This window comes from Bicyclus anynana, chromosome Z, assembly GCF_947172395.1.
Source record: "Bicyclus anynana chromosome Z, ilBicAnyn1.1, whole genome shotgun sequence".
In the NCBI taxonomy this organism is placed as follows: Eukaryota; Metazoa; Arthropoda; class Insecta; order Lepidoptera; family Nymphalidae; genus Bicyclus; species Bicyclus anynana.
In genome coordinates, this window is record NC_069110.1 from 15,808,974 (window position 1) to 15,832,029 (window position 23,056).

The window sequence follows — 23,056 nt, forward strand, 5'->3', positions numbered from 1 at the left end:
GTATGTAGATATCGAGAAGCGAAACAAAGCAGACGTTTCGTGCTGGGTGTTTGCGTCCCTTCGTGAGCTCATTACGTAATAATTATTTATGACGATCCCTTGGCGAAGTGGGTCTTTGTGCATCCACGAGGGTGGGTTCGATCCCCACAACTGGAAAGTTCAAAATTTATATTTACGTATTTGTGTGATGAACATGGGTGTTTTGCAGTGAGTGTATGTATTAATTCTTCATATTTAAGTATATAAATATATATAATAAATCAGCAATTTTAGTACCCATAACACAGTATTACATTGGGCTAAGTAGTGTTGTTTAAGCATATGTACTGTTTAAGCATATTTATTTATTTTATTTACTTATTTATATTATTAGCTGACGCCCGCGACATCGTCCGCGTGGCATTCTGTTTTTCACAAATCCCTCGAAAACTATGGTATTTTCTTGAATAAAAAGTAGCCTAGGTACTTACGAATAAATGTTACTCTATAGCATCACAAAGCAGACAGACACAAAAATTTTAAAAACGTTCTTTTGTTGAAATACTCGTTGGTCTAGTGATTAGCCTATGTGCTTTTAAATCACTACATCCTGGGTTCGAGTCAGTATAAGATACCTACTGATACTTTCATTCTTCTAGTATACTAGTAGACGCCGCGCGGTTTCACCCGCGTGGTTTCCATTCCCTTCGGAATACAGGGATAAAATATACCTTTCCTTGATAAATGGGCTAACTAGTAATCCAACACTGAAAGAATTTTTCAAATCAGGAGTTGGGAAGTTTATGGTGTTACACACCTGTCCGTCGGAGAGCACGTTATGCCGTTGATCCCGGTCAACACATTGCCCGCTATCTCGTATTGGAGTAGCGCGGTGGGTCTATGCTCTATAGGGTAGAGTCTAGTTCTATAGTGGACGTTAAAATAGGCTGATAATGTTGACTTGAGAAAACAGTTATTTTGGAATAACAGAGAGACACTTCAATTTATTTGCATGTAGGTATTATTATTATTATAGTGTACCTATTTATAATTATTTTATGTATAGTTCATCTTTATATGTGTATATATCTTAGTGCCTATAACACAACCTACGCTAACATTGGGATAATATAGTAATAATATTATTTATATTAATATATAATATTGGCAGCAATAAATCTAGCATAGCTAACGCGTTGATATCCGATCGGTGCCACAGCATCTGTTTGACCGAAGGTAGGGGTGGTTCAAGCTAACGTCAATCATCTGTGGGCACTATGAAACGTTCGCGCTACCGTTTTCACTGCAGGATTTCCAGATTATTTGATGAGCATTGACTGACTTCATAGATACATTTAAATGAAAGAGTGGTTACAATTTTATATTTTATATTCTTACGTCTCTTACTAATTTTGTTAATTTTTTTGCGAGTTTATTGTGTTGGTGCTTTCCAAGTCAATTTTGAACTTTTAACAATTAGTGTAATAGGTTACCTACAAATAACATTGAACTTTTCGTGTGTTTGCAAGTTTTATAGAATAGCTTGTATGAAAATTAAACTTTAGTTATTGTTACTTACTGTGACAAGACATTTTTTGAACTTTTGAAGAATAAGGTAGTACCTAGTGTGTATATATGTTAATATCATTGATTGAAAAGTAATCTATAGATTGTGCTGACTTATGCAGCATAATCTATAGATACTTTTCTTTGGCGCGACCACTACCAAATACTTTAAAGTATTTTAAAACCTGGTATTTAGGCCTAGTATTTTTATGTACTCGTACTTGTGAGGCCTGGTATTGGATTTCTCAAGTATGTCCTTCTCTAATTGCCACAGGCAAAGAATATATTATTCCAAGCCATAGGTTAAAACATTGACACTAGGCCCTAGGGCACAGACAATAGAACTTTAAACTCCTTAAATACCAAATACTCTCTTTAAACAATCTACTCAGACCAATTAAATAGGGACCTACCTCGCTAGACGTTACCCCTGTGAAAGATCAAGAATCAACTCGGACCGACCGCGTTTTTATGAACTGTTTCAATAGAATCCATGTTTCATTTACTTACATCTATTTCTTACAAATGAAACGTAATATCATTACACGCATTACATAACATTATGTTAATTATATCAAATCTATATTAATATTATAAAGAGGAAAGGTTTGAAAGTTTGTTTGTTTGCATGGAATACTACTGAACCGATTTTAAAAATTCTTTCACTGTTCGAAAGCTACACTATCTCCGGCTTTATTTTATTTTTGTTCGTTTAGGAAGGGTAACTTAAACTGCGTGGCGCCTGCTATTTGTATTAACAAACAATATCTAAAAATAATCGATTCTTTAACCGGAACAGCAAAACATCGATCAAGTAATCGAATATTCTGTGTAGGAAATAATAGTCTGAGCAGATGTCAGCATGAGCCTACACGAGATCGAGCGACACGATACCGTGTTGGCTCATGCCGACGCTAAGTGCGGTGACTTGTGTCCGTAAAGAGTAGAGAGTTAGAGAGAGGTAGCAATCGGTTGATGGGAACGACTTGCAATATAAGGCGCTCATCGTACGGTTGGCTTTAGTATGCTCGTGGCGTTTGAGCCGTCCACATTTTTTGATGTGTAATTCTTTATGGGTTACTTGGTTTAGGCGGAGAGAGTGACTTAAGTGGAAAAGGGGAGTATTAGTTAACTGTTAGCCTACATACAACGATCACAAGTTCGTGACTCCACTCAAGGTCTTATTTTGGTTACAGTTTGATTTGTTAATTAAGTTGTCCTGACAAATATTGTGAATCATATCATAAAACCTTTATTCGACATTGGTTTTCTTATTTTGTAGTCCACTTCTGATGCATCGTCTGATGCATCGTCTAAGGGGTTGTTGTTAGTAATATAACAGAGTTATAACAGAGAGAATATGCGTATAAATATTACTTCTATAAAGTAGAACTACGAAAATTCTAAAAATCTTTTATTTGAGGTTTCTTTTCTATTCGAATAGTAAGAGTGATTTTTTATCGTTATTTTTAATGCTAATAACATTATAATTAATAATGCTAATTTGATTAACGGAACCCTAAACTGCGCGAGGCCAAACACGTTGACCCGGTTTTTTGTTTAAATTGCCTTTTTTTTACTTATATTAAAAAGTATAAACTCAGATTTATTGTTTAATAATAATTGTCACACTAAATTCCATTTAGTCCAGTTATTATATTCACCTGGAAGTGTAAATGAACCGAAAAGATTATTCTGGATATGACAAAATCTTAACTTAAAAAATTCTTGACCACGATTACTTTTGTGCATTATCCGCCATCTTTACAAAAGGGCTGAATTGAGTTTTTTACATCTCTGTTATTATACGAAAATTTCGATTTAATACTTTTTGTTGCTCTTTGTACGTTCATAATTAAAATCCTTTACATTTTTTACCTATCGAAAAATTCAAAAAAGTCCGTTATAGAGACGGTTCAGCTGTAGTGCAAATTGGTACCGGTGCATAATACATTTATCGACTACTCCATTCCTGAGGAGGAGATCGATGCCTTTACTGACGATTTCCATTGAGTTAATCTACGCTTTTTCAATTTCTGTGGTTACAATGATGGTATCAGCGTACCTAGCCTGCTCTACTTTAATTTCGATTTTTGTAAAATAACGGACTAGTCGTAAATTGTCATAGTAGTCATTGTTGTCGTAGTTCTATCGAATATGAACACTGGTGCTTAGTTTAACTACCAATACTAAAAAAGTGACCTGATCCTTCCAACTCCCAGCGGGCGCTCTATTGGTTTCGCTAAAAGGGACATAGTGACGTGGAGCTTTAAATTAATACATCACTGTCTTGGCACTGCCTTCAAACTGATCATTAATGTTTTTTTTTCTTTTTTTTTTTATTTATTTATTTACAAACTTACACTAACATCACACCTACCTTCTTTTTTTGAAGTTGGTTAAAAACAAATTCCACTACCCAAATTTTTGAACATTTTGATCGATATGCATCGCACTTAAGCTGACCAAAAAATTGTCTGTCGTTTTTTGAGAGGGACGAGGTAAACTCACACATCAAAAATATTTAACACCAATATATATATTTTGCATCCTTACACTACAAACAACTTAAAATTTTAATTTTACTCCCAATACACACTCGTATGTTTTTTACACAACTTAACAAACACATCGCTTAGCTTTAACGATACAAAGAATATTCGATTATTTGATCGATGTTTTGATGTTCCGTCAGATGAATCGATTATTTAGAGATACTGTTTTTATTACAAATTTTATATAATTACGCTGGATAATACTTACAAATGAAGCGTACCTTCATCTCTTAGTAAACTAGAAGGTGTTGCAGTTTATATGCTATTTATGGAGCTCTTTACACAACGAAAACGATTACAACAATGAGAAATCGTACAACAACAGCGTGGACACCGTCGCGCCGATATATTTTTTTATTGATATAATAATCAATAAAAAAATACTCCATCTTAGTTCTTTAGTTTTTGAAATATTTAGAAACATATGACGCCATTTTTCTTGAATAATATTGAAAATTACTGATGCGACGGTTCGTATCGTACTGACAAGAGAACGTATTCGTTTTTGAATTTCATATTCGTAGCGGGTACGACACCGTCATGTTCCGTACGCTCCATCTGTATATTATTGATTAATCTGTGTTAGATACAAAACAATTTAATGAGAAAATCAATTGTATGGAATTTTATATTATAATAATGTAAGACAGAATTTAAAATGTTTCATTTTAGTAAACATAATATTTTGTATAATTTATTAATTTTATATCGAGTGCTTAATTATTATCGATAAAACAGCCCTAGCTCAATTTAGAGACCAAACATGGTTACCGGATGCCTCAACAATAATTACTTGTCACATATCCTCTATTATCTATGTATCTAAGGTTTATGCATTCTAAAGGGATCCCTTAAACTTACTCCCAAGTCACAAGTCCTGGGACCTGCTCAAGGTGTTTCCTCTCATAATACCTATACCATCCCTCCCCAGTCTCGAATAGCTATATCAAGAAGCTATGCCCTATAACGGGCCCTTTAGTGTTATCTGTAGCCTGTAGCTGTACTGATCAAAACTCCCTTAGACCATTAATATTATTTAATAAGTTATTAATGGTCTAAGCAAAACTTCTGACGCTGAGTAAATATTAAAATAAAGATATCGAATCATATATTTATCTATGTTTCTAATATTTTATTATATACCTACAGAAAAACAAGCAAAAAGTTTAAACAATAATCTAGGACCAAAGAGAATATAAACACTACGGTTGCAGCTGTTGTAACTTTTAAAAACCATTTGCCGTAAAATAAAGAAAAACAAATGTATGACTGATACGCTTTTAGACAAAAACAAGCACAAAATTTTAAAAAATTGTTTATATTAGTTTAAATCAAGTAAAGCAGAGCTCATCATATGACGATCCACATAACAATTTAATTATTATATTTGTAACAAAATTGAAATTTGAAATACTGTAGGTACATACTACTATACGCGCGATTATGTTGACATTCAATATGGCGGCATGTCGTCAGTGCTGTGCTGTGTCGTGGTGAGATTTGATTATTTTATAGAATGTGTTTATGTGCTTAAGCTATGGATTAATTAGATTTTCCGTAACATACAAGCGGTCAGTAAAGTCATATTGGTAACAAAATTACCCTTCTCAACACCGAATGCCGTCGGTTTCTAACGTTACAATTTTTGCACATCGGCGGCAGTGTCGGGCGGCCGATACCTACCTAGATAGCAATAATAAAATGTGGAACGATAGTCCGATGCGTCGCTTTGTGGTAATTTCTATCAAAAAAGTTGTGATGCCTTGTAATTTGTGATATTTAAAAGTTGTTATTATAGGGTGGATAATAGTCGTACGGCATACGTTTAGTTCTCACGGTTCAGTTTTTTAGTAATTTTGTATACGATCGGAGTAGTGTGATTCCGATTGAGTACGGTAAGCGTACACAAGGATCGGGCGCCGGGGGAGGCGGCTTGCGGGCACGGCATACGCCGGCCAGACGTCTCCGGGACGCGTCGCGTTTTCGGGTGCACCTCGATCTGCGACTCGTGAAGTGTACCGTGTATCGAACTTGTGTAAGTCGAGTTCAACTTCGATATTAATTAGCGATTGCACTTGTACGTGTGATACTTCGTTAACGTCGGCGCTACGTAGCGATCGTTGTGTTAGCTAGTTTACTGAGTTTAATAAAATGATAACTAATCGTATCAATCATTCCCAGTAGGTAGTTGTGAGCAACCATCCAGAAACATACAAACCAGCATACACACACATCTGAGCTCCGATTCAGCAAGCATTGAAGACATCTGAGGATCTAGTGTAGTTTATTATTAAGTAGTTTTCTTTTGCAACACAAGTGTTATTTTGGTGTTAAAATCGGTGGACATCCGGAGAGTAGCTGTGTAAACTGTGATCAGACTAAGACAAAGATGTGATTTGGCTTTGTAAAGTATCCTCTTTTGATAGTAAACTTGGACACCAACGAGCACACTTTTTCTGTGATATATTGGTACACAGTACTGAGATTTTGGACTTATATATACAAAGAGATACTGTCAACTGTCAAGCAATCCTCAGTGGAAAATGTTCCAGCCGCCAGATTCACACTCAACACCCCTACAAGATATACTAGACCTGCAGCATACCAACATGCAGTCCAAACAAGGTTACCGTAATGGTAAGTTTTTTCTATGCCTAACTATGCTTAAACATTATTTAATCAATCACATATGCTTCATGGTTTCACCTGTTTAGATTAATTCATATGGAATATCAGGATAAGACGTAGATATCCCTGTGCCAAATGTCATCCAAATCCGCTCAGACTGTTCGTCCCAACGCTATGAAAGATATATCAGTATTTCAGATTGCACTACATTTGCTTGAAGTATGTCTATTTTTCATCACAAAATATGTAATTAGGCATACTGGAGTTACAAATGGTGAATGAACCCAACTTCATACTTAATGAGATCATAACGATGGATCTAGCACTTGCACTGTGAATCCATGGAATGCTAAGATATTTCTCTCAAGAGATAACCATGTATTACCTATATCTGTTACTACAACATAAATGTGACTAGTTTGGGGTTTTATCCAGTCTATTAATCCTATTAACTGTCTTGTTAGTGCAGTAGATAGCCTATGCGGTTTCGGAGCACAAGGTCTTAGGTTTGAATCTTGGGTTGGGCTATGTTAGATACTGAGAATTTCTTTCCTCTAAGAAATTTTCAGATAAAATTCTTTGCTGTTGGTCCCAGTCATTATAATTAACATGTGATAATGTTTGTAAACAAATTTAACATTATGACCTTAGGGTCATTATGTTAAATTCAGGCTTAGGCCTCCCAACCTCCCAACCTGGAACATAAGCTTTTGAGTATGGCTTAAGCCCGTCTTCTATAAGGAGGGACACTTGGCCCTGTATTGTGCCGATCAAATAATTGTTAATGATGATAACAAATCAATGGCAAAAGTGAACCTATAGATTGTTCAGTTTTCTAAGGTCCTTAACCCTAGAGTTGGAGCGCTAATAGTGTTTTGCCGCTCTCACAAAAAAAAAGGTTAATAATTCGTAAATCTATCAAATGTTTAGTTTGCACCTCTTAGTAGCTCCCCCTATATTCCTTCGTATACCAAAAGTGCATGGGCGGCTGGAGGATGAGGTTGTTACCATCAGGCGCGGCGGCAAATTGCTAAGCGCGCGCCTATGCACGTGGATGAAAATTGTGTCATATATTTTTTGTAAATTTTAAATTTTTTGTCACAATATAAAACAAAAGAAGCTGTGATAGCCCAGTGGATATGACCTCTGCCTCCGATTCCCGAGGGTGTGGGTTCGAATCCGGTCCGGGGCATGCACCTCCAACTTTTCAGTTGTGTGCATTTTAAGAAATTAAATATCACGTGTCTCAATCGGTGAAGGAAAACATCGTGAGGAAACCTGCATACCAGAGAATTATCTTAATTCTCTGCGTGTGTGAAGTCTGCCAATCCGCATTGGGCCAGCGTGGTGGACTATTGGCCTAACCCCTCTCATTCTGAGAGGAGACTCGAGCTCAGCAGTGAGCCGAATATGGGTTGATGACGATAAAACAAAAAAATTTAAAAAAGAATAATTAAAACTAAAATTTGCATGCAAAAGCGGCCTTATTGCTAAAAGACATTTTTATTCTAAAATTCTAGAATTGCACAGAAAGAGATGCATTGGTTGTAAATCAAAAAAAAGCTTTTCTTTCAAGGTTTATATAGTCAAATAATTTAGAAGCTGCAACTGAACATTTCATGCTAGCCCGACAATATTTCATAGAAATATTTCATAGAAATATTGTCCTAGTTAATCTATATAAATGAATACAAGGTCTTGTATTGTATCAGTATATACTCTTTTGAGGAATTTTCGAACTGCTTATTTTGTACCTGAAAAACAAGCATTATCTTCAAATAAGAAAGGAAATTGCACTATAATATGCACCAAAAAAGAAAAAAAAATGTACCAAGAAAGTATGTTTTAAAGGTCTAAAATTTCTGTGCAATGATTCTTGCTTAAATGTAAACTGTTTTGTTAAAGCATAGCTTGCAGAAGTAGGAAACATATAGTTGTTTTTGAGTATTATATGGGAAAATGTAAAAAGGTCATTCAATAGTCATGTTGTCCAAAATCTTTGACAACCATAAGTCTGAAGAAGTCATATTTATTGATCTTTCTTATCTAGAGAAAGATCAATAAATTCGATAGTTTATTATTTCTTATTTGTATTTTACCTAAATCATGAGAAAATAAATTAGTAAAATTGCTGTATTCCTACTTAAAATGGTCAATGAAAATATTATTAGTGGCGAAGCGGTAAAATGCCGCTACGCCACTACTGACGTTGGCTGAATAAACGCGCTCACTCTAGGGTTAAGTAACAAAATGGTCATGCCACATATTGCCAAGCCAAGACTAGGAATCATACAGATCACTATACACTAGGCCGTAGGAGTTGGAAGAGTGTTGTCTAAAGGCATGTAGTGTTTGCTCTTGATTATATATATTTCAAGTACTAATATTTTTATATAGATTTTTAATGGTGTAATTTGTATTATATTTAGTATTGTTGAAAATTAAAAAAGGACAAATAAATAAATGAGAGAAAAAATATATTCAATCTCAATTTCAAGTATTTATCAACAATTGAACAGGAAATATACTCCATATTTTATATACATAGATTTAAAAATTCTCTTTAACCTTTGCTAAATTTTAAGGGCTTATGTGGATAAATTTAACATTCAATAATTTGTTGTTAGGTTTGCATCATAATTTTCATCAAAGGGTTTGCTGATCACTGCTTCCCAGTAAATACCGAATGTTATTACAACACTAATTTGCTGACACAATTTTATAAGAAATTATTATGGAGTAAATTTAGCATCACTAACTGATGACACTAACTCATCATTAAGTTAATGAAAGCACTTAAAAGAAACCTTAGCAAATATTATGTTTACTGACCTCATAAGATGTTTGGAACAATAATAAAATAATAATAAACCTTTATCTCTTTACCAACAGTTTATATTACACCACCTACTGTAGACAGCCAGGAAGTGAATGAACTTATACATTTTTGATGTCCTGTCTGGTATTGTTAGATTGCATTACAATTGGTCTAGAAAACTCGGTAGGTTGTTTATTCTATTGAAGTCGTTTATATATATTACTCATGACTCTTTTAAGCATATTTTGGTATAGTCGGATACAATCTTTAAGATATTTCCGAACATCGTACGACTTAATTACGTGGGGCCGCGGCGACAGGACATCACCACCTAAAGACTCCTCACTCCTCTTTTTTCATCAATATGGCTTTGCATACATTTAGCCAGTCTTCAGATAATAATCTTTATCAAGTAATTTGCCCTATTAGGGCGAAAATGGTCAAATATAGTCCATCGTCCTTTTGTTGGCAGTCAGTCAGTCACAGTCAAGTCGTGTCATGCTTTAGTAAGGCGAAGGCAACCTTACTAAAACTTTAAGAGTCCACCGAGAAAATCAAATTAATCACTTAAAACACTCATATTCAACCTTCACTTCAGTTGTGCACCTTTACATAACTATATTGAATAAAATGCATTTTACTTTATGCAATAAAACTCTAAAATGCAGCAAATCAATGAAAATAAAACGAGAGATACATGTTATTCCTTTACGATTTTCCCGCGCCAAATTCTCACGCGTTTTTATTTTGGTGTATTTTATGTATGACCTGCGCTTAAAGAAATCTGCAGTTTATTTCGGAAATGTTATAAAAATTGTATCTGACTCTAGTAAGTTTCCATTTACACTGGTAAGTACCAGATTGAAAGCCTGTGATAGCTTGCCTTACTTTTGGCATTTTATAGAAGCTGAACAGTAATTTTTCAACCTTTATTTAGAAAACACAAAGTCAAATGTACTCCATCGAGATCAGTTTTTTATGATCAATTTGTAATTCCAATGAAAAATGGGGGTCAATTTGAAAAAAAATGTATGGTAAAGTATGTTAAGTAATGTGTGTAACAGACTGCATAATACTGTTCCGTTGCACATATTATGCAGGGTTGTACATTGCACTCAAATGTTTACCTTGTGGACAGTTATATCAAATTCCATTTACATCATCTGGTGCTGTATATTTTCTTATAAGAAACTAAAAATATATTAACTAAAATATACATGTATCAGTTAGAATTAATGCTCTAAACTGTCAGTAGATCACAGCGTTTAAGGGAATCCATGGGGTTCTACAGACAGTGCACAATAGTCAGGACAAACTCTGTTATGCCAGAGTGCTGTATCAACAGTAGGCACTTTAAAAGCCTCCGCCTCGCTCTAACGTCACTCAATAAGACCTGCATCCATCCAATAACGTCCTACGCTAGGATAGTGTTTGTCCATCGCCCAAAGGCAACTTTAAAACCGCTTAGGTCCTTCAGAACTGATCCATGCATCAGGCTACGGATGCTGCGTGGTTTGAACGCAATAACACATCTAGACAATAGCCCGATATAGGGTAAAGCTCTCGAAAATTTATTTTAAGAGCGCCACCCCAACCAACCAGATTGTAGATCTAGACTCATGAAAAACGTCGTTTACGATCGCGACGATGATATAAAGACCGAAATTTCCACCCAACATAAGCTATTATAACTCACGATCTTGGGGTGCCCGGACTTATTCATTCAGGCCAAAACACACTTCCAGTACGGCCCTCTAAACCAAGGTCATCAGGCGATGTTTCTGCGCTCGTCCGAAACTCCCGGTGACTCTGCTGAAGTCCCATGAAGGAGGTAGTTATACAATTAGAAAAAAGAAAAAACCTTTTTCGCTTACATTTCAATTCAGCAATTGCTTTTGTTTCTAATTTAATTTATTTAGTTTTTGTTCAAAAAGGTACATTCAGCAGTGAGTATCCCAGCTCACCGAGAGACAACTTGAATGCCATGGGCAAGGCTAACGGCGGGAACAGGTTCAATATCGGCAACTATAGTCTGGAGTCGTGCCCCATGGGCGACTCGGTGTACTCGTCCGGCTCTACTAACAACCAACCGCAATACGACTCTACAAACCACCCGCCTATAAGGGAAACAGGGATTATTGAGAAATTACTTGTAAGTACCTGTTGTGCCTACTTCATAATATTGCTGCGAGTATAATCGTAGGTGGCACGTCGAGTTCAGGGAACCGTGCAATATTGAATTCGTTTGAATGGCGTCTTTAAAATCGATTACGTCTCAAAAACTTATTATGAGTGATGAAAATTCATTTTCCATAGCAGACGCGATTTAATTCTCGCAGTCACCGTCTTAGGAATACTTTAAATAAAATATAGCCTATTTTACTCTATGAAGATGTGGCATTCTAATGGTGAAAGAAATTTTCAAGTTAGAACAGTAATTGAGCTAAATCACAATTCGTAACAATCAAGCAAATCTTATCTCTTTATAATATATATTTGTATTAATTTCTTCAATAAATGTTATATTATAACGTTGTAACATAATTTTATAAACTTTAATAATATCTATGATCGTTATGATTGGATTGTGTTATAGTACGCGCGTTAACAACTGAGTCTTAGGGCCATAAATCATTTCTCTATATCTATCTCGCTTGCACTTATGGGTCTTATGGAGCCGTCTAGTGAAGGGTGTAACAATGAAAGACATATTATCGATAAGTAAAGTTTATTATCGTATCTTGTTCACAAAATTAAAAAAATTAACAATATTTGATTTAATATAATACATATTTCATATTAATGGCATTTCATGGCTAATATCGCCATGTAATTTCTTCAGATCAACGTTAGAAAATAAAGTATCCATAGTGCGCAACGAGTAACACATGAATGTATTTATTTAATTGCAGTAAACACATTTATAGCAAAAAAAATACGCAATGCAATTACATTAGAAATCGACCAATCAGAATCGTCCAAATCATTATTGACTCATCATTAGCACGTGCGCAGGTAGCCGTTTATCGATAATTAGGGTGCGCAGGTAGGCGCGCTGCACATTCCTATCTTTTTTGACTTTTATGACCGGACGACTCAGATGATAACGCGCATACTATAGTAAATTAACAAACAAATGGGTAAATCTGTAATTTTTTTTACTGACTGAAGTAAAAACCATGATCATTTATTTAGCAAAACCGTTAACCTCTTATAAATAAAAGGACAAAAAATCATGTAAAAAATTCACTTAAAAAATGGCCAATTTTGCTTTGACAGTTTTAGAATTATTGAAGAAAATTATACATAAAACCTTTTAAAATTATACCTAAACTAGCGGACGCCCGCGACTTCGTCCGCGTAAATTTCGATGTCAACTTTACTACTACCCCTACCCTACCCTACCCCTACAATACCACTACCCCAACCCTACCCTACCCAGACCCTAAATCTACCCTACCCGTACCCTACCCTACCCCTTCCCCTACCCTACCCCAAACCTACCCCTACCCTACCCCTACCTTACCTACACCCTACTCCCATCCTACCCCTACCCCCATCCTACCCCTACCCTCCCCGTACACTATCCCTTTCCTACCCCTATCCCACCCGTACCCCTATCTCACGCCTACCCTACCCCTATCCTACCACTTCCCTATCCTACCCGTACCTCTACCCTACCACTACCCTACCTCTACCCCTACCCTACCACTACCCTAAACCCGGCCCTAAACCTACCCTACCCCTACGCTTCCCTACCCGTACCCTACTCTACCCTGTAACTTCTTTATCTTACTCCTACCCTTAGCAAAATCGGTCCAGTCCTTCGAGAGTCATGGTGGTATGACCAAGAGAAATAGAGACTTCTATGCTAATAATATAAAGAGGTAAAGTTCGTGTGGTTGTAGGAGGTTATCTCTGGATCTACTGGACCGATTTGGAAAATTGTTTTACCAATAGAAAGATACGTTATTTGCGAGTGTTATGGGCTATATTTGATTCCCATATTCACACGGGAACGGGAACTACATAAATGAAAGCGCCGGGCGTCATACAGCGGAATTTCTGCGTCTTTTAGAAATTTTGTATTATCTCCGAAACTATTTAAGTAATTAACATACTGTAAAGGGCAAATCTTATCTCCATGATATCCTTGTGATTATTAAATAATTTATTTTAATAAGGATTAAAGTTTAGTTGTATAAATAATGACGTAAACCTAAGTATATAAAATTAATAATTTTTAAAACACAAAAGGTACTATATCTGCTAATATATTGAAGATAGATATATGGTGTCCCGGACTTTTTTGTAGAACTTTTAAAGATACATAAAGTCTTCATACATTAATTTCAATTTTACACAATAGTTAAGGCAGCGCATGCGAATAAGTCTGTTTAAGAGGATTTTCAGTCCGACCTGTATGACAAAAACTGTGATAACTCGGCTAATATATATGATATCAATATAAAATATAGCCTATAGCACTCCCCGATAATGTAGCATTCTACTGGTGAAAGAATTTTTAAAATCGGACCAGTAGTTCCGAAGATTACCCCATTTAAAAAATGTGACAAACTTACAAACTTACAAACTTTACCTCTTTATAATATTAGTATAGATATAGTCCAATATTCAATAAAATCCCAAATTCGGAGAAAATTCAACTTTAAGGATTAAGTTTTAGGTTGAATTTGCAAATGCGACTACATGAATTGAATGCCAAGAAGTTGTGTTTGCATCCACTTTTTATTGAGAGATCAATGAGCAAAACGCATGAATAAGTATAATAAATTGAATTTCTCTTACAGCATTCATATGGCTTCATACAATGTTGCGAGAGGCAAGCGCGCCTGTTCTTCCACTTCAGCCAGTTCGGCGGCAACATAGATCACCTAAAAATCGGCGATCCAGTCGAGTTCGAGATGACTTACGACCGGCGCACGGGCAAGCCTATCGCTTCCACCGTTACCAAGATAGCGCCCGAGGTGGTGCTGAGCGAGGCGCGAGTCACCGGCGTGGTCACCACTGAGCTCAAGGGCGAAGGCTCTGGTGACAACACGGGTCGCATCTCTTACGAGAATCGCGGCGAGTGCTTCTTCCTGCCCTACACCAAGGACGACGTGGAGGGGAACGTGACACTGCGCACCGGCGACGCAGTCAGCTTCCAGATCGCGACCAACCAGAGGTGAGCTTCCATATCTTAGTGCCCATTTTTTGTTTTTTAAAAATAATATTTGCCATTATTTTTATATTATATAATGTTCCCGTTCCCCTCTAACTAGTCGGGAAAGACTGTGCTAGGAGTGGGTACGACAATAGACCAACGGGGCAGGGATCGAAATACCACCCCTTGGTGATGAGTCTGACTGCTCTTACCGTTGAGCTAATGAGGGAGGGAGGAAGGGAGGCCTGGCCCTGTAATAGTGGGCAAATAAAATAGGCTGATAATTATGAATTGATGGAAAGATGCGCTTACACAGGATTTTATTTGGACAGTTCGACAACAAGAAATATTTAATGCTTGGATCAATCTAGAACAATTTAATAATATATTGCTGTTATTATGGCAATATTTTTTCAAATGTCTACATTTATTCTGTCTGCACTAAATGCTTCTCTAATTTTCTAAGCTTTCACAAATATTCTTGTAAAGAAAATCAAAATGTGGCGCTATATAGAGCAAGGTGTTTCTCTCGTTTGTTTTCGTAAAGCAATGTTTTTCAGGCTTAAGGGAATTAATTAATGTGAATTAATTGTTTGAAAATTTGTACGAAACCCTAGTTGCGTGAACTGATCTCGCGTTGGTTGTTTTTAATTTCATGACCGTGGGTAGACACTCCATTTGATTGGTATCCCTTCATTTATCGTAAAAAGCTTACAAAAGCAATAGAAAGGAAATTGTTCAATATGATTATTGAATACAATTTTCCATTATCCGAGCTTAAACCATACGTTTCAGATAAATTGATATACATTGTTATGAAATAATACTTATTACTTTATAGCAAGTTATTGCATTTCCTTGTACCACACGTGTAGTTTACATGAACTTGTACATGCTACAGAAATGTTGCATCAATACGTGAGCATATTATATGTTCCTATAAGTTGTGTCCTTAAATCCTCTTAACATGATACCAAATATATGTATTCATACAATAATCCTACGAGGGGAAGTCAATAAGTTTGCGGAATGGAGGGGTTGGCGGGGGTAGCTATGAGTATATATACATACCAAATTTGAACTTTTAAGATATCGATCTGTAAACAACTGAATCGGAAAGAAGTCAGTCAGTATGGAGGAAGTTGAACACCGCGCCGTTATAAAGTTCCTTACCAAGCAAGGAAAATCCCCTCAGATTATTTTTTAAAAGCTGGTTGGCTGTTTACGCTGTCTCTGCCCCTGGTAAAACCATGGTTTACAAGTGGCATGGTCTTGTCAATCAAGGAAGGGAGTCCATTGAAGACGATCCTCGCTCCGGACGGTCAATTGACGTACCAGAAATGATCGAAAAAGTAGAAAAACATGCATTGCAAGTCGCCCGGTTGAAGAAGAAACAGCTTGCAGCAATGATTGAAGTAACCGAAATAAGTATTTTGAATATTTAACATCATTATCTTGTGATGACTAAGGTCACTGCAAAATGGGTTCCGAGAATGCTTACGCAACTTCAAAAACGCGAGCGTGTCGAGCGTTCTCGCCAGTTTTTGGAGTTTAGAGAGAAAAGAAGAATTTATAGCCCTAATCGTTACTGGTAATTAAATCTGGGTTCATCACTATGAACCTGAACCGAAGCAAGAGTAGTTCACAGTGACACAATCGGCTAGCAAGATCATGGCGACTGTCTTTTGAGATACAGAAAGTATTTTACTGATCGTAATATAAAGAACGTGGTGTGACTATAACGGGACAGTACTACGCTTTTTTACTGGGAAGATTGAAATAAGCCATCAAGGAAAAAAGAAGAGGAAAGTTGTCAAAAGGTGTGCTCCTTCTACACGACAATGCACCCGTTCACACGTCATGTTGCGACGGCTGCCGGTCACCGACACGGCTTCCAACAATTGAACCACCCATCCTACAGTCCATACTTGGTTACCAGTGGTTGATTTATTTCCAAAAATGAAGAATTAGCTTCGTGGAAAAAATTTGATGACGACGGAGAAACAAGTGAAGTCCTCAATTTCGGCCTATTTGACGCCAAAGATAAATATTTATTTTTCGATGGTACAAACAAGTTATTCGAGAGATCTGAAAAATGTATTAGGGTTAAAGGAGAATATATTGATAAAGAAAATTAGTTTTGAGTTTAATTTTAACCTCCGTCCCTCTCATTCCGCGAACTTTTTTACCTCTCCTCGTGGTCTTTTTTGGTTTTGTCATGTCCGTCTGTCCGCGGCTTAGCGCAGAGACTAGAAAGCTGTAAGCGTGAGTATGAACATTAAACATGTAAACAAAGTCGTAAAATTAAAATTTTGAAAAATATTTTTTAGGGTACCTCTCCTACATGTAAAGTGGGGATGAATTTTACTTTACTCGTTAATGTCAAAGTATGAACTATCGTTAGATAAGTCTTTGAAAGTTATGATGGGTCTTCTACAACTATTTTTCGATTTAGGAATCCGTTTGTAAAATATTAAGGTTTTAAAAGCTAATTTTTGTTAGAGTCAAGTGTACTCTACCAGCTAAACGATTGTTTATGGATACGTGAAAAAAATCACAAAAGTAGGATATATAAGGAAAACTATAACAGCTAGTATGACGTGACGGGTAGCAGCGACAGCGATTGTACCATTAGTTTGTGGTAGAGGAAACACCATGAGTAGTCCCAGGACTTGTGACCTTGAGAGTAAATAACAGTTAGTGTGACGTGACGGGTAGCAGCGACAGCGATTGTACCATTATTTTGTGGTAGAGGACACACCTCGAGTAGTTTCAGGACTTGTGACCTATAGATTACAACACAAAACGTTATTGCACAAAATCACTAACGCGACTGGCAGCGTGGCCGTGTCTACGCTGCCTCACAAACAACTGAGCTCAAGTCATCAAATACCCTTTTATTTATACAACACTGATGCCGCCCTCTACAATAACATAAATAATGAATGTTAATAGTAATACCACCTGTAATCGAGGAACTTGTTACACTAGGTAGTGATTGCTATTTAAAGAGTTATAATTGACCAACTTAAAAAACGTAAGAAAAGAATCTGATGTTAATTAATTGATAAAGTTGTTAAGAAGTTACTCAGATTCTATTTAAAACTTGAAAGCGGATATGTGACATGGGTATATAATATATTTATTAATCACGTCTATTAAATGGTAAAAAGGAGTTCCTTTCCTACATGTAAATTGAGGCGATTTTTTCCTTGTCTATCCCATATCCCACATGATAGTGTACAAAGTACTCGTAGATTGTTATATTAAATTGAATCGGTAACGCATTAGGATATTATCACTACCTTTAGCTTTCATACGTAAATTGAGTACTTCGATTGATTACAGTTCGTTTACCTAATCCCCCAGCGGGCTTAAAGTTCCTTATGTCGAAATAGGTACACTTAGCTCCTTTGCTTATGTAGTCCTAAAGTGTTTTTCAGGTAGCATGGGTACGGTGGCAGTCGCCTGTATGACATTCATAATACGTACTATTATCGTGAATCACGGCAAACTTTCAAGAGTGAAACTGTCACCCGCACCATCCTACACCAAACGAACTGTAGAGTGACTGGTGCTAATGATTTTTTTTTTACAGAGGTACATTAGGGGCTTGCCACGTACGCTTCGAGAACCCCGCGCATCCCGTGAAGTACCACGGCGTCGTGTGTTCCAAGAAAGAGAACTTTGGTTTCATCGAACGTGCCGACGTAGTCAAAGAAATATTCTTCCACTTCTCCGAGGTTAAAGTCAAAGAGGAATTGTCTTTGGGCGATGACGTCGAGTTCATTATACAAACCAGAAATGTAAGTGTTTTTTTTTTTTAATTTTATTGCCGGAAAGTTAGCTTAGAGACATTCTCATTTTGTTTATTATGTGCAGTCTTTCATTTAATTGTTTAATATGTTGCCATGGAGCTAGTTGGAGGATGGCCTTCGCTTTCTTGCTTGGACTCAGTGTTGCCAGCAGTTATTTATTGTTTGATGAATGTATCTTACATGTATGACCACTTTAGATATTAGTTTTTGATTACACTTGACACTTCGTCGTCATATAGCATCTCTATCATTAAGAAAATGAGGACTGAATTTACAGTACAACAAGGTCACTCCAAAAATATCCAAGCAATTTCCCATAAAGTGTCCTACATTCTACTGTTATGGGCTCATCTGTTTCGTCTAGCCATGAACTCATGGTTAGAATAACTTAACTAACTAACGCGGCTTGTAACAGGACTCTGTTATAAATGAAAATGTATTTATTATTTGTTAAATAACGTCTTCTTAAAATACTCGTAACTTTTGTGTAGGAAGATATTAACTGAAGTCTAGACAACAATCATTTTAAAAAAATTCATGAGTTGAGTGGCCGAGATTGAGCGAATCGTGAATATCACGATCGATATTGAGTACAAATTATAATAGCTCTTTAGTTACAATAAATAATTTTCTCTCCTTTAAGATAGTGGGACGACGCCAAGCAGGGGGACTCCTTAACGGCCCACAGAGTATTAAATAATATTATACAGAAGAGGCGTAAATTGAACATCGTGTATTAAAATTTAATAATTATCTTATTCCAATAGATCGCCGTGATATCAAGGACATTAGTGTACACGAGTAAATTTTAATTATAAACTCAAACGATTACAAGTACGTTTAATTACTCTCATTGAAAAATGTAACGTATAACACGTAGTCTGTTATGGCGTGTATTATAGTAGTACATAGTAGTTTACTTTTAAACGAAGTTATATTTGCAGTTTCATTATCTACTTTTCTAATTATATCCAATAGAAATTAGGACGCTAACTAAAACGCTAATAAATTTAAAACGATATAAAATAATTAAACAACTCCAGTAGCATCACTAAAGTTTTAAAATCGAAATAACTCGCATAGGCGGTCAAAACGCGACTTTAGTCACGCGCACGTAAATAATAGAGAATAGATAGCTCGCTGTACACTGTATAATTTAATAGTGCAGGTGTGAAAAAAAACTGAAAACCAAAATCCCTCTATCCAGCAGGGTAATAGGGATGATGGCTAGATTTGAATATATTGATTTTTATGATACATTCGGGTAAATAAGGTCAATGTTAACTAATTTATACATAAAAAGCAAAGATTGTCTGGATATTTGCATATTTTATCGTAATTAGATGAAAATTTATATATTTATTTTTGTTTTTTACATTGTAATTTATATACAATTTAAAAAACCGTCATCATCCCTATTCACTATCTAGTTATATAGCTAGTTGACATGTACGAAATTAAGATTCTATGTAACAAATGTCATCCCGTGGTGGTTATCTTATAGAAGATAAATGACATTATGTCAGTTGATTTGATGTTTATTTGATTAAGTTGATAATAAATACCAAAATAGTAAATAGGCCAGCTGTGCTATAGTAGATGCAAAAGGGTAATCAAAACACCCAAATTCGCTGGATGCAGGTGGCTCAGTATCCTGATGTTTGGAAGTCCCTACTAAAGGCCTATGTCCATAGGTTGATATGATGATGAATCAAAACACGAATGCATTTTATAAAATGAAGTGAGTTACTAAGTAACACGATAGTTTTTAACCGACTTCGAAGAAGAAGTAGGTTCTAACAATAAAAGTTTTGAGCGAATTAAAACAATAACTCCAGTCAAACGTACCATCGCGCCCGTAATCAAAATTTGAAATATAAAATCGTGCCCTTGAATTAAAGATGCGCACTGAATAGAAGATATTATAGAGTATACGTAACAAAACTTTGACCAGTGTAACATTATCACATTTCAAATTAACTCGTGCTTTACTACAATCATGACTTAATTCTTAAAAATAAACCATTCAGAATTTAGAAACCCTGAACTCTACATATAGTACACTAAATATAATACTAAAAAAGTTACTGTTTAAAACAATTCTTATTAGGAAAACTGTTACATACTAAATATTTTTTTTAAATTTCGTTATAACATAACATAAACATAAATTTATGATATGATATAAATTTATGATTTACCTTGCAAAATAAAATACATTCTTTATTAAATTTAATCTAACTGGTTTTATCCTTAATGTGGGTTTTATGTTATGATACGAGATGAAATTACAAACAATCGTTTTTGAGAGCATACCAATCAATAAATACTATAGACTTATTTTCTCTTTAGGAATCGGTTTATTCGTGAGTAAAGGAACCCTGTACTGGTTACGTCATGAAGTTCTGTGTGCATCAAACCACGAGACGGGCCTGTGTTCCGTGAAGTTTTCACTTAATAGTATAAGTGAGATAGTTTGATGACGGCAGGAGACAGCCAACATCCTGGCGTCATCGTCGAGTCGACGAGGGGGACTGTTTACTAGAAAATGCATCAAAAGAATTTTTTATCATTAAATTATGAAGTATGTCTTTTAGTAGGTAGCAATTAATGTATACCTTTCAGTAGGTAGGAATCAGAACCAATATCAATATAATTGGGGGATAGTTTGGTGCTGCAGCTTCACGACAATCATCTCCCATTCCACTCAAAATATAATTATACCACTGGATATCTAACGCCAGTTGAACATGATCAAGTTTACCGTCCAGGACGCTAATTCACTTAGTGTCGTCGCTCACGGACCACACGCGACAGCCACAAAGCTACAAGAAGTAAGAAGGGCCCACAAAAGTAGCTGAAACGCGCGACAGCCACTTGTGGTCGGTGGCTGCTACTTTTTAACCCATACATGCAGTATCATAATCGCGCGAGTGGCGTGTTGCGGCATTTCGTTGTATGAAACCTACAGGAAATATTCCGGTAGCAGCGTTCTATGGTTGTGGACGTTGGCCCGTGTGCGGGAGCCCTAACTTTGACTTAAATGTTAACTACCTAATATAAATAACATCAAATCAATAACAACCGCATTTTTCGTATTTTGTAAAGCCCATTGTTAACAAAAATCACTATGTTAACTGGGCAATATCATCTAGCTGTTCCGCTATTGGTCGACATGTCTTTATCTCATCTCGAGATATGTCGCGTCGCGGAGTGCCACTAATGCTTATTGGTGTAATAATAATATGTGTCTTAATCCATTTTTAAACTTATGCAGGTCCATAACAGTTTAGGGGATCATGTTATGTATAGAGGAGTACATCTAAAACTTACAAAAGATTTTTGTACTTAGCTGAAATTATAGGATACCTATTGCATACGTAATTTTCGAAGCTATTATTAAGCGCTTTATGTACCTATACAGTATCTCCATAAACCGAGACGTGTGGGGACGTACAACCTCAAATTGAAATCAAATCAACGTCAAATATATCCCGACTGCGCCTTGAGGTCTTCAATTCGTGAACGTAAACGAAATAATTTCAACGTGCGGGCCAGATGTACTTGTAGGTATTATGTGTGCACCATTGAGTTACCACGTAATATAGAAGCTGTTCCAATAAAAATCATCAACATAAACACAGCTCGGGGTTAGCGCAGGACTGGTCGATTGAAGTGTTTTCTGCAGTGTTAAAACATAAGTTAAGTTAAAATATACAGCGATAAATCGCTTATAGGATATTGTTGAGCGACCATAATTACGTGGCTGTTACGCGTTTCGTTCAATATAGTAAGCTATAGGCGATATCGCTGCACTTGAACGGTACGAAAAAGTGACGAGTGGTGGAGTTGATTTCTAATAATCTTATTTACCTATATTAACTATATGGTATTTACATTTACAACTTAAAAACTACAATATAAAATATACGACACCGGTAAATTCAATAGCTTGCGATCTTGTCCTTTCCAAAGCTGTCACCTGTATCATCTTCCCATGTTCTAAATCGAATGCGCCGTCTTCTTTTGTTGTCTCTACGTTTTTCATACATCGTTAGCCCTTTTTATATCGCATTAAATGGCCAGTCCTTTTATTTAAGTTTCTTGTATATGTCACGTCTGTAATCTTTATTCATTCTCTGATATATTTTAGATTTATCTTTGCATTTATCCTTTCTTTTTATACTTACTATACTTCTTTTAATATTATGCTGATATGTTTCTTGTTATTTAGTGTTGAGCCCATGTCTGGCAACCGTATGCCATATTAAGATTCGAGATTTCAGTTTTGGTGGTATTTTTGGGCTTTCTAGTACGTAGGTAATAGTAACTCATTGATATGCACACGGTCGTCGTAGCCAAAGCGAGGGGGCGAGCGCCTGTGTCGGCGATATCACATTGGGCGGTTCTACGGTTTAATTTCTTAGGCGACACTCAATTTAATTGATTGCTGTTCATTGCATATATCAGGCTTCACTTTATTTGCGTGTCTTGTAGTGATATGCTCCGCTTTGTTTTCCTACGT

General features: G+C 36.0%; 1 protein-coding gene across 4 annotated transcripts in view; it reads left to right on the top strand.

Moving 5' to 3' along the window:
• The first annotated feature begins 5,337 nt into the window (after positions 1-5,337).
• The window catches only part of LOC112048024 (cold shock domain-containing protein E1), a 45,836-nt gene continuing 28,117 nt past the window's right edge, over positions 5,338-23,056 (top strand). The window contains exons 1-5 of one of the 4 annotated variants that reach the window (XM_052890758.1): positions 5,338-5,593; positions 6,282-6,737; positions 11,466-11,698; positions 14,358-14,734; positions 18,312-18,519. In XM_052890758.1, coding sequence (XP_052746718.1) covers positions 6,644-6,737; positions 11,466-11,698; positions 14,358-14,734; positions 18,312-18,519 — 912 coding nt within the window. In that variant the 5' untranslated portion in view covers positions 5,338-5,593; positions 6,282-6,643. Of the gene's footprint in view, positions 5,594-5,725; positions 6,136-6,281; positions 6,738-11,465; positions 11,699-14,357; positions 14,735-18,311; positions 18,520-23,056 lie in introns of those variants that run through there. The other 3 variants (XM_052890760.1, XM_024085357.2, XM_052890759.1) reach the window with 3 other exon arrangements.